The sequence below is a fragment of the Protopterus annectens genome, chromosome 13.part0 (assembly GCF_019279795.1).
Source record: "Protopterus annectens isolate FY-2018-M chromosome 13.part0, PAN1.0, whole genome shotgun sequence".
NCBI classification, from domain to species: domain Eukaryota; kingdom Metazoa; phylum Chordata; order Ceratodontiformes; family Protopteridae; genus Protopterus; species Protopterus annectens.
In genome coordinates, this window is record NC_056747.1 from 960,347,416 (window position 1) to 960,360,880 (window position 13,465).

Here is a 13,465-nt window from a genome sequence, read left to right on the forward strand (position 1 = left end):
GTGTGTGTGTGTGTGTGCGTGTGTGTGTGTGTGTGTGTGTGTGTGTGTGTGTGTGTGTGTGTGTGTGTGTGCAGGGTAGTTGCAATGATGGGGTTAAGTAAGGAATTAAGAGTTTGGATGCCTGTGTGCATGTTGGAGCATGTGTGTGGGTGAATGGGTGAGTGTTTACATGACTGTGCTTAACTATGGGGGAGTTCTTGCTTGTTGATGGTGTGTGTGTGTGTGTGTGTGTGTGTGTGTGTGTGTGTGTGTGTGTGTGTGTGCGCGCATGTGTGTGTGTGTTTGTAGTGGCATGAATGAATCTCCATTAAAGTATGTGTGTGTGTGTGTGTGTGTGTGTGTGTGTGTGTGTGTGTGTGTGTGTGTGTGTGTGTGTGCAGGGTGGTTGCAATGATGGGGTTAAGTAGGGAATTAAGAGTTTGGATGCCTGTGTGCACATTAGAGCATGTGTGTGGGTGAATGGGTGAGTGTTTACATGACTGTGCTTAACTATGGGGGTGTTCTTGCTTTTGATGGTGTGTGTGTGTGTGTGTGTGTGTGTGTGTGTGTGTGTGTGTGTGTGTGTGTGTGTGTGTGTGTGTGTGTGTGTGCGTGAGTGTAGGGGGTGTTTTTCTCAATGCAATGCAATGGCATCTAGGGAGAAAAGTACTACTGTTAGAATGTGATTAAGAGATGTGCTAATGAGATGATAAGTAGGTCTTTCTCACTGTGGCCATAACTGTCTCTTAATTGCATTTTCTCACCCTCACAGAATTTGACCTAGCTGCGGTAGGCCATTTCCATGAGCAGTGCACACTTTTCTGAATTCCAAGGCACATATTTTTCAGGAAAATTCAGTTCAAAACAATCTGCTTTCTGTACTTTGCTTTTCGTCTGTTGAGGAAATGTACAATTTAAATTTTCAGAAATAGTAAAGCAGTTTTTCATTCCGCTCTGGTGCTGTGCTGCAGTTTACAAGAAAAGCTGATGAAGAAAAGTATAGTTACTCTTAAAAAAATAGCAACTGAAAGGTTAAGATGTCTCAGTCTACAAAGAAATTATAAATTCAAACATTCAAAAATAGCAAAAAAAAATATGGTTATACTGATAAAGATGAAATCTAAACAATGCTTAACTTTTTATGCCTTGTATTTATTTTATTAGTTTTCTGTTTATTACTTTGAATTATTCTCCAAAGTCATATTTCGTACAAAGGAGTAAGGTAACTGCTTGCACACTTGTGTGAGTTTAAGTATTAAAAATAAGATCAAGAAGTTTAAGAGCTCTTCTGTATCTTTTACCTTGAAAAACAGGAAAATAAGAATATGATTTTATAGATAAGCTGTCAGAAAGATGAGAGTGGATTTAGATTAACACCAAAGCTACGCCCACTTTGGTGTGCTCTCTTAACAAGTCACATTACTGATGTTTTTATTACATTTCTTTAATTGCACAAAAAGTATCACTACTGCATACAGACAAGTTTGCACCAAATTTGTGCTGGTATCCTTTGGTCTGGCTTGTGACTCAGGAGCTGCCATATAATGTGAAACATGGTGTTTCTTCTTTACCATAAGCTACACATGTCTTGGGAGTTCTTAGGGGAGAAGAGTAATGCAGAGTGGAATGCCATCCAGAGTAACACTTTTTTTTTTAATTGTGCTGTTGTCATATGATAATGTTTAGGTTTTCAATGCTATCACTTATTCATTTGTCAGTTTATCTGTTCCTGTAGCATGTCCAGGCTACACACGAGCGCATGTGTGTGCACACACACACACACACACACATACACATGGATGCACACACACAAACACATGGAATTGCACACTCACACATACACACACACACACACACACACACACACACACACACACACACACACACACACACACACACACACACACACACACATGCACACAAACACATGGAATTGCACACACACACACACACACACACACACACACACACACACACACACACACACACACACACACACACACACACACACACACACACACACACACACACACACTTAAATCTTTAGTAATGTTTCCCAGGTGATAATCTGGTGATGTAAGGTTATATAACTATTTCTTGCTGGTAAACTACAGTATACTGAGTCAGATTCATTTAATGGGAGCTCATGACTGCTAATGAAATACTTCACTGGCAGACTGTATATATGCCCACTGAGGACTGATTAAGGAATTAATTTGCTATAACCTAAATGACTGTGACTGGATGACTGGTGACATAATTTAGTAACTAATGTAATGAACTGAAACTGCATTCTGCTGAACTGGGTTTGATATCTGCAGTTGTATTAAATATTATGTGACTGTAAGTGCATAAAGTGCTACTGAGCCCTAAACAGTTACCAAAACAAATACCTAAAATTAAAAAAAAAAAAAAAAGAGGCCTTCCTCCTTCTGTGCATCTGTTCTCATTAGTCACTCCTCCCAGCTCTGTCTTGTTTGTTTCTCAAGGTTGCAGGAGAGACCTATTGACCCTTATTATTATTATTGTTAAGTGTACTTCAGTCCAGCTGCAAAAGTTAGTTGGGGGGGCATTCCACACAGGAGCCGGTAAGACAACTATCAGTACTGGGAAATCATCTGCCAATATAATTTGTAAATCTCATTTTTTGCTTCAAATTACTTGAAATGCGGATTCCATTATCTAGCCTTTTAGATGTCCATCAGTGTAACCATATCTGCACTTCTGAAAATAATAGATACTGCAGCCCATTCTGATCTTTTCACATATCTTCTCTTGCATCTCATATGACATTTCAGACTTAAATGATGAACTCATATGCCTGTGAACTGCTTTAAGCCATTTCTGATTATACCACAGACATTAATGTCATAGCCTTGAAAATATGTGAGCACAGTGTAATCTTTGAAGGCACTATAATTAGATTAAAATAACTCCAAGCAGAAATATTCAAACAGGTATTTTCATATCTAGATTATAAACAAATGTAGAAAATAATAATTATAGTAGCATTTTATTAATTTTACGTTAATGCCAACCTTGATTGTAATACGTCCTTTACAATGTTAAAGTACAATGCCCTTATGTACATATATGTCACAGACCTATGCTTTTACTTATGACTCCGCTCTGGTGTTTAGCTGTTGAGTTTCAGATCACTTGTGGCAGGAGTAGAATTCCTGCATGAACCTTATGAACCGATAGGGGTCAGTTAATTTTTTAATGGAATCCATAACATTTTAATAGCTACTGTTAAATGAACCTGACTTATCCGTTTTTAGTGTACCAGCAAGAAATAGTTACATAACCTCCTAATTTTTCACCATCAGTTCATCACCTGGGAAACATTACAAAAGATTTCAATGACCAAGAGGACTGTAAACATCAAACTCAGGTTTACTGAATGCAGTTCAACACTTTAGTGAATATTTACTTCAAAAGTCCTCTCCTTTGTAGCAGTTTAGGATGTGGCTGTATATTTTGAGAAAAGTTTGCCTTTTGATCATATTTACTTAATGCTTCAGAGGTGAGGTTTTAGATTCACATGGCTGCTTAGAAAACACACGATACTGTTTACCACCTGACCACTGCCACTTCCCCACTATCATCCTGGCTTTCTGTATCCTAACTCTCTCCCTACTGATCTAATTTACTTTTGCTTATTTTTTTATTGCACAGACGAACCTTGTTATTTATTGTAACTGTCTTGTACAAGACAAACATTTAGCAGTTAACTGGTTCTTTCTTGTCATTTATTGGGAAGAGATTCCCTCTGTCCTGCTGGGTCAGTGTTCTGACCTCTAAGGTATGCATTCACCTATGTCATGATCACTTGAGGGATCTGGGTTGACTAATTGCAAACATTGGGAATGTCATTTTGATCTACAATACACTACTTGAAACAACATTCAGACGAAGTGCTTTCTGTAAGAACAAAGTCTCCCACAGTACCTATCTGAGGAATTGTATTTTGCACATCCTCCTACTTAATGTACTCTATGATCATTATACCTCAGAGAAAAGGGAACTTCCCATGACAGTAGAACAGCTATTTTTATCATACTGTTTGTTACACATAAGCTGTTCTACTGTGTTTGAAAATATCATGTTGCCTACATTATGTGTGAGAGGTCATCACAGACCTGGTTTCCTCAGGTACTGTTTTAAAAATAACTTTGTGAACTGTTGTTAACTGACATTTGATTATTATGTTTCACTTATGTTTGTAAGTCCGCTTGTCATTTTGGGTTTGGGTAATACTGGACCACTACAGATATTCATGCCTTGCAAATGACTTTATACTATGCAGGCATAACTCTTGGGAGTCAGGCTGATAACAAGTATATGTGTGTATTTATATATTGTAAGCTATGCTGACTTTGAGAGTCAGTGTCCAAGCCAGGTCAGACATTTATCTCTGTGTCTGGCCATAGCTGAGGTTCCTAGTAGCATAATTAGGATTTCATGTCCCAGATACAGCATTTATTTATTTATTTATCTGTATGTCGATTTTGTCATGTATTTAGTCTTTGCTAAATGTATATGCCATCGTTGGAACAAATGTCTTCTTACTTGTGACCCAGCAGATTTCATCTTGTGCATCAGCTACTGATGCTCACAAAGTATGGAGCTGATGGTCATCAGAAGTACACTAATGTGTTCTTATGTTCTACTTGTTGCTTGAGTGGCTATTACAGATTCAGTGTTACTTCCTAAAATGACTGAATAAATATTACTTGCCAAACCTACATTCACTGAAAGTGATTTTCAGTGACTCCGAGGAACTCCTTTTAATTTGAATTCCTTCTGTGTATACTTGCCACACATGGACAAGTCTGCAGGTATATAGAACTTTGTGTTTCTCTCTCCATTGACTACATAAACAGCATCTAAATGCAAATAACTTTGTTACCTTTTCCTACAGTGCTGAAAGAATTGCTAGGAAAGAGCTGTTTCTGAATTGATCGGGTATAGCTCCTGCATCCTAATGTATATTCCATTTTTGTTTTCAGCTGATAAACACCAGCAGGACTTTGATTGACTCCGCAGATGCAGTTCATGCCAAGATTCTTCAGGTGCAGCGAGATGGTAAGTTATTTAACTGTGAGGAGCGAGATGGTAAGTTATTTAACTGTGAGGAGCGAGATGGTAAGTTATTTAAGCATGAGCAGTGCAACAATGATTTTCTTCTTCGTCGCTGGTTAAGAAAATGTGAACATGCAGGATGAGTTCAGATTAGATGTGTGCAGCCATCTAAAGTTATCTTGTAGCCAGTAAGGGTCAGCATAAGAACTTTCAAGTCTATGTCTGTCATATTAATTTAACATGCTGCTGTCTAGTTTATTACATGCGATTTTCAGAGCTGCCTTTTATCCAACGAACAGGCTCATAATAAGATTAGTTTCCTACTTCTTTGATAGAGAGATAACTTATAGTATTTTCCTTCATTTTCCTTGCAAGATTCTTTTTGAAAAAATGTAATGTACATGAATTAGTGTTTCAAGTGATGAATATGAAAGTGTTCTAATTCTGTACATACACATCTGCACTTTCAAGCTAAATATAAGTCACTTATCTGGGTCTGGAATAAGGCATACAAAAATCTGGTACTGTAATTAGAAAATGAGTTTTGTGATAAGTAGTGAAGCTATAATCGAAGGTATAATCCACAGAAACGAGTTCCCTAATATTGTTTATCATGTATTTCATGTGTCATGTGAGCTCAGATGAGGTAGTCTGTTCATAAGGTTCATGCAGGAATTCTACTCCTGCCACAAGTGATCTGAAACTCAACAGCTAAACACCAGAGCGGAGTCATAAGTAAAAGCATAGGTCTGTGACATATATGTACATAAGGGCATTGTACTTTAACATTGTAAAGGACGTATTACAATCAAGGTTGGCATTAACGTAAAATATGTAATATCCTTCTTTATTGTTGTTTTAGTTTGAATAACTGCTTCATCATGACCCTGATGTTGGTGGTATTACTGAATCTTCTATTAAAATGACACACCTAACCATAGCCATCACTTCCAGGGCTGCCACTCCATATTCACTGCCCGCACCAAGTAAAGAATTGGAGGGAGGACCCTACTACTAACTAAGTCGAGTCTACAAGCATCCCACACAGGACAGTGTACATTCACCACAGACACTGACCCTAAGTCATCTGTTCTTAGACTACACCTATCAAAACCTCAGCTCCTCCTCATCAGTAATGTGACAGCTTACTGTTAGAATCAACCCATTAGACAGCATAATAGTTTTAGGAGACTTTAATATTAAGTCCAAAAGCAGGAAATGTAACCAAACCAAGTAACAAAAATCCAGACCAAGAAGCAGAACAGCCAACGAGTGATTAGTAGAAGTCAAATCCTTTATTTCAGACAAACAGTAACACCAGTAACACAAGCGCCTTCGCTCAGAAAATTCTGAGCTTTTTCAAGTACGACACTGTGTTTTAACAAATAGCTTATATACTTTAACAGCCTTTCCATTAATTGCAAAACCTTGCTGTTAATTATTGGTTTAAAGTGAACTTGTTCTCTTTTGTTCATAAGTTCTTATTTAAAACAACATAAAATTCAACTACTTTTTAAAAATAAAGAATAAAAACATATTCCATGTACCAGGTAACTATTGTCATAATAGACCTGGGACAATTTAAAATAAAATTCAGCACAATAACATACTGAGTAACCCAGATATACACATTAAGTAATTCTAAAGTGCTTGAGTGCAGTGAAGGACAATCCACTAGAAACGGTACTTAAAAACATAACTTCCCTATTGAATTCAGTATTCATCAACATATAACTTGCAGTTATACCAAAATACTAACTGTTTTATACTGATTTCAGTATTTTAAGGGCTCTTGTTGATTGTGTATACAAATTCCCTAAATACTAAAGCATTACTTAATAACAATATCCCTTAAAGCAATAGTCAGAAAATATGCGCGTAACTTGTATCTGTTTCCAAAAATTAAATACAATAATCATGAACAATGGATATGGGAAACTATAATCTTGCTCTCCTTAGTTTCAGCACAGATTTAATACTAATAGTGCCATTTAAACCGGGAGGTCTCCCTGCGTCTAGCCTTAATTGCCAAATAAGTTCTCGATATTCTAGGTTCGATTCCCAGTCACCACCCCTAGTGTCCAAATCAACTTGTTCAAGAACTGTAAACTTTAAGTTGATGTTTGGACAGCTAAGAGAATGCTTAAAAAAGGCATTAGATTCCTTCCTTTTAGTTATATCATAAAGATGCTCATAGATACGCTTTCGGAGCTCCCTTTCCATCTTTCCTACGTAAAAACTAGTGCATGTGGTGCAGAACCCTAAGTATACCACCCCTTTTGTGCCACATGTGTAATAGCCCTGTGGATGAATTTTAAACCTCCTAGATGGAATGTATAGAAATGTGTCATTTAAGATAGTGTGACATTGACTACAAGCACCACACCTGTAAGTCCCCACCCGTGGTTGCTTGACCTTCCTCTTGACCTTTGGTTTCTTCTCAAACATCTCCTTGAAGTTGACACCCCTTTTCCCTACAAAACTAGGTCTTGAGGGCAAAACATGCTTAAAATCCTCATAAAGGGAAAGAACCGGCCAGAATTTTGTAATTGTTTCTTCTATTTCCCTTGAATCGGAGGAAAAGGTATAAACAAAGCTATTCCCAGTAATGTTGGTAATACTGGGTGCTGGCCTAGATGGCATTTCTGCTCCTTTACCCAGAATGGGTGCATATGCAGTGTTTCTATGAGTACTGACCTCATCGGCCAAGGTCTTAGAAAGATCCAAGGGGTACCCTCTTTCCAAGAATAGAGTTTGCAGCATTTCCACCTCCAGTTGGTAATCCTCATGAGTACTACAAATTCTGCTAGCTCTTATGAGCTGTCCTTTCATGATTCTCTTTTTTTGATAAAAAGGATGTGCACTTTCGTAATGCAACAAGGAATTCGAAAAAGTAGATTTACGATGTAACTTAGATTGAAAAGTGTTGTTACAGTAATCCTTGTACAGGGTGATATCAAGGTATTGCAACTCATGTGTGCTACCAGAGTGTGTAAATCGAAGAAAGGTGGTGGTTGTGTTGATGTAACTCAAGAAACATGTTAGTTCGTCCTCTGTTCCTCCCCAGAGGATGCAGATGTCATCTAGATATCTCCTGTAAAAAAGTATATGTTGCTCCCAAGGGGGGACAAAAACATACATATGTTCCCATCTATGCAATGCCACATTGGCATAAAATGTGGCACACGATGCCCCCGTGGCTACTCCTCTTCGTTGCCTAAACAACTCCCCGTTGAAAAAAATAAAGTTGTTTTGTAAAACAATCTCCATAAGCTCAACCACCAAGTTTGTTAATTTGTTACTGAGGTTGGTTTCTTTATTAAGAAAATCACCAAACCATTCCATTCTTGCTTGTAGTCAATGTCACACTATCTTAAATGACACATTTCTATACATTCCATCTAGGAGGTTTAAAATTCATCCACAGGGCTACTACACATGTGGCACAAAAGGGGTGGTATACTTAGGGTTCTGCACCACATGCACTAGTTTTTACGTAGGAAAGACGGAAAGGGTGCTCCGAAAGCGTATCTATGAGCATCTTTATGATATAACTAAAAGGAAGGAATCCAATGCCTTTTTTAAGCATTCTCTTATCTGTCCAAACATCAACTTAAAGTTTACAGTTCTTGAACAAGTTGATTTGGATGCTAGGGGTGGTGACTGGGAATCGACCCTAGAATATCGAGAACTTATTTGGCAATTAAGGCTAGACGCAGGGAGACCTCCCGGTTTAAATGGCACTATTAGTATTAAATCTGTGCTGAAACTAAGGAGAGCAAGATTATAGTTTCCCATATCCATTGTTCATGATTATTGTATTTAATTTTTGGAAATATTTTCTGACTATTGCTTTAAGGGATATTATTATTAAGTAATGCTTTAGTATTTAGGGAATTTGTATACACAATCAACAAGAGCCCTTAAAATACTGAAATCAGTATAAAACAGTTAGTGTTGTGGTATAACTGCAAGTTATATGTTGATGAATATTGAATTCAATAGGGAAGTTATGTTTTTAAGTACCGTTTCTATTGGATTGTCCTTCACTGCACTCAAGCACTTTAGAATTACTTAATGTGTATATCTGGGTTACTCAGTATGTTATTGTGCTGAATTTTATTTTAAATTGTCCCAGGTCTATTATGATAATAGTTACCTGGTACATGGAATATGTTTTTATTCTTTATTTTTAAAAAGTAGTTGAATTTTATGTTGTTTTAAATAAGAACTTATGAACAAAAGAGAACAAGTTCACTTTAAACCAATAATTAACAGCAAGGTTTTCCAATTAATGGAAAGGCTGTTAAAGTATATAAGCTATCTGTTAAAACACAGTGTCATTACTTGAAAAAGCTCAGAATTTTCTGAGCGAAGGCGCTTGTGTTACTGGTGTTACTGTTTGTCTGAAATAAAGGATTAGACTTTAATATTAACCTTTTAGTTCCCATGAGAACAGAAATAAAGTAGATCATTACCATTCTTGCCCTCATTCAATTAGTCAAAGACCCAAGAAGACTAGCCCCCATGGACACCTGAACCACTCTCTTGCACTTCCATCTTCTTCAAAACCATCTGAAGCCAAGATATTGAAAGTCTCTTCACCTCAACAAGGTCAGATTATTGCTTTCTGTAATAACCATCTTGTGCAGCTTCTAAAAGTGCTATTCAACAGCTGTCTCACTCACAAATGTCAGAGGTGTGATGTGGCAGAAAGAAGTAACTGGGAACATTATTTTCTGGGAGTGTAATGAGTTGTTAGACTTTAAAGATTCCCTTCAGACTGCTCTGTCAGAGATGCTGGGTGAGCAAGTTGGAGTGACTAGGGAAATGATTTTTTTGAGCTGTGATACAAACCCGGAATTACCTAGACATAGTAAGGCCTTGCTGTGTCTAGTTATGATGACTGCCAACAAAGAAATTGCTGAAAAATGGAAATCAGAGTCTAAACCAACTTTACTAGAAGTAGTGAAGATAGTAACAAAGTTAAAACAACTAGAGCTGGGATATTTGGAAAAGGGTAGGAGCAAATTACATAGGAAGAATGGGAACTATGGGATCAATACATGCAAAGGAGGAAAAAGGTTTAAAAGGAGGCAGGATTTGAATGAGCTATGTAATGGTTGACTAACAATGACTGGATATAATGTTTGCAGATACAGTTGTGTTGGCACTATTTGGAATGTATAATGTTTGCAACTGAAATTGTGCCACTGTGGTTTGTCAGTTATATAAATGTAATACGGCCTATGTCATACATGATAATTTAATAAAGATAAACAAAAGAAATGGAAGATCAGCGCAAAGAACGCCAACCAATAAACAAACCAAAAGCACTGAATAGAGGAAGAGTCGAGCACCGAGCAGCTGAGATAAAAAAACAAGTTTATTGTAGATCACAACCTCCACAAAAACGTGAAACGCAAAACAGTCACACAGCGTTTTTCATCGATACAACAGACTTCTTCAGACAGAAACCTGAAAAATGGTTATTGCACATCCACAATGGGCGACAGGGAGCAGGATGGGGTAGACAGGTTCCTAACATAACTAAAGAAAGCCTTGTGATTATCTTTAGTGTCCTGTGCAATTTTTCTCTCGAAGCTGGCCTTAGACGATTTTATGAGTGCCTGTAGTTTTTTGCTAATACTGATCAGAGATGCCTTCCCTTTTTGGGATTTTGCTCTATCATGTAGTTGCTTCCTCCTTCTGTAGTATAGTTTGTTTATGGCTGGGGTCCACCAGACAGGACGTCTGCCTTTGGAAGATTGGGTCTTGGTTTTATTTGGGATTGCATGATCCATGCATTCCTGAAGGTGTTCATAGAATGTGTTTATAAAGGATTCTGCTGTCTGGGCCATATTTTCCACAGGCCCGGGGGCTTTGAAGGATTCCACCCCGGTTTTAAGGAGTGTGAAATTTGCTTTTTCACTGTGGTTTTCAGGGCAGGGGGTGGAGTCGGGATGTGAATATCCAGTGAGATTAGTTTATGGTCTGATCTTACCAGTGAGGGATACACTTCTTGTCTGGAGCATAGAGTCCCCATATTGGTGATGATCAGGTCCAGTATGTTTTCCCCTCTTGTGGGAGTGGTAACAAGTTGTTCCATAGCATTTGAGTTTATAAATTCTAGGAACCTTTGGGCTAGGGTGTTGGAGCTAGAGTAATGCTCCCAGTCTATGTTTGGGTAGTTGAAGTCTCCCAATATAATGGTGTTTGGAGAGACCTTCATATTTTCCAGTGTTCTCAAGAAGGCCGAGTGGGGTTCCTGGGGTTGGGAGGGTGGTCTGTAGCAGGCTATAAACTGGAAGGCAGTTTTACCCACTGTTAGTTGCACATGGATAGTCTCTGATGCTTCGTGCTGTGCCACCAACCTGGAGGTGTGGGTATCTTTGACGAATATTGATACTCCCCTCCTTTTGTGGTTCGGTCCAAGTTTTGGGTCCGAAAATCATGGTATGAGGTATAACCTGGTAGTGCTGGGGTGCTCTCTGGAGCCTTGAACCAGGTTTCTGTTACTGGACAGATATCGATGTTCTCCATGCTAAGGAGAGTTTCGAGTGCATGCATCTTGAGGTTTAGACTTCTGGCATTGAGTAGCATTACTCTTAGTTTCTTATCCCTTGTGATACCTATGGAGGTGGGTTTGTCTTTTGAGCCTTGCCTAAAAAAGGCACTATGGGGGTAGCAAGAGCCTTTGCCAATATCCAAAAGCCCAGGGGTGACGGGTACAAGCCGTCCCTAGCGAAGCATCGAGGCTTGTCGAGCATATCATCCCAGGCTGACAGGCATTGGATCCCCTTTGAATGACACCAATACTTAAGCCAATTGTTGAAATTGATCATCTTGTCTTCATATTGTGGCATCATTCTTGGTGAGGGTAAGATGCTACTCAAGGTCAGGGTCATACCGGCCTGGGCTACATGCTCAGAGAGCTCCTCTATGTCTCTTTTCATGTAGTCCAGGGAGGTACGTCTCAGGTCATTCACACCAGCATGGACAATGACTGAGTCATATTTGTACTTGCCTTGGAGTGACCTGAGTGCTTGTGTTATGTGGCAGATCCTAGCGCCCAACAGGCAGCTCACCATGACCTTCTCCTTGTTCAGCCTGGTGAGCGGGACGTCAGTGTGCCTGACGATAGAGTCACCTATTACAAGTGTATCAGGTGTGTTGTTTAGCCTTTAGGGCTGTGACTGTTCAGCACACTGGATTGCTTCCAATGTATGGATTGTTTCCAATGGGAAACACAATTTCTGCAAAGCTTTCCGTATTTTAATAACTTTAACTAATGCCATTGCTACCCTTACTGTAAGATGGAAGAGGATGCTAAAATTGGTGGAATATTTGTTGACATGACTCAGACATGTGAGACCACTTACCTTGATATTTTACTGTGGAAAGTAAAAAAGCTCAGCTTTAGAGATAACACAATACATTGGTTTCAAAAGCTGATTTCCAACAGGACCTTCCAAGTACATTTCAATAATTAATATTAATCATCTAGAATACTTAACACAAAGGCTCCTCACAGTGCAGTACTTGGTCCCATACTTTTCTCCCTCTTCATAAATTATCTTCCTAATCCACTCCCTCATCTGGGTATTATTCTTTATGTTGATGATATCTCAATAGTTACAAAAGTCATACAAACCTGCTGTCCCAACTATGTGAGAATTACTTTGATTTGGGCGAATTGTCATCCCCAAATATGTTACTGATTGACCCTAAAAAGACCAAAATCATGTTATTCACTTCATCCTAGAAAATATCAGCCTTACCCACTCTGTCAATTGCAGATGTGCGTAGTAATATGATTCTAAATGTTGCAGAATACTTAGGACCTACTTTGGACCCAGTCTTATCATTTACTTCGCACAAGGACAATATTATGCACAAAAGTCTTAAATCATTTTAAGTTATGTTATAAACTTACACACCTACTATGTCCAGTTTACAGAATTGCCACAGCCAAGAATGTTCTTCTTCCAAAAACAGAGTGTTGTTATCATTACTTGTCACATAACACTAAAAGTCTACAGATAACCAAAAACAAAATTGTTAGATTTGAAAGACTGACAGGCTCACATGCACATCACTGTTATATCATAAATGTGCTAAAATGGCTTCCAGTAACATATAGGAAGATAAGAAGGAAAGAAACTCTGCTATTTAAAATTAACAAACTAAGCTATGTGCTCCCATTGCACATTCACATGCACACACACACACACACACACACACACACACACACACACACACACACACACACACACACACACACACACACACACACACACACACACACACACACACACACACACACACACACACACACAAATTAAGAGAAAAACTGCCATTAAAAGAACATGCCTAATCCTTAAGGGGAAGCCAGTAAGAT

The 13,465-nt window shown here is 38.4% G+C and overlaps 1 protein-coding gene across 1 annotated transcript in view; it reads left to right on the plus strand.

The window, feature by feature from the left end:
• LOC122787816 (inactive phospholipase C-like protein 2) overlaps positions 1-13,465 on the plus strand; it is a 1,808,356-nt gene that overhangs the window by 1,318,269 nt on the left and 476,622 nt on the right. The window contains exon 4 of the mRNA XM_044054724.1: positions 4,992-5,067. Within this exon, the coding sequence (XP_043910659.1) occupies positions 4,992-5,067 (76 nt within the window). The remainder of the gene's footprint in view (positions 1-4,991; positions 5,068-13,465) is intronic.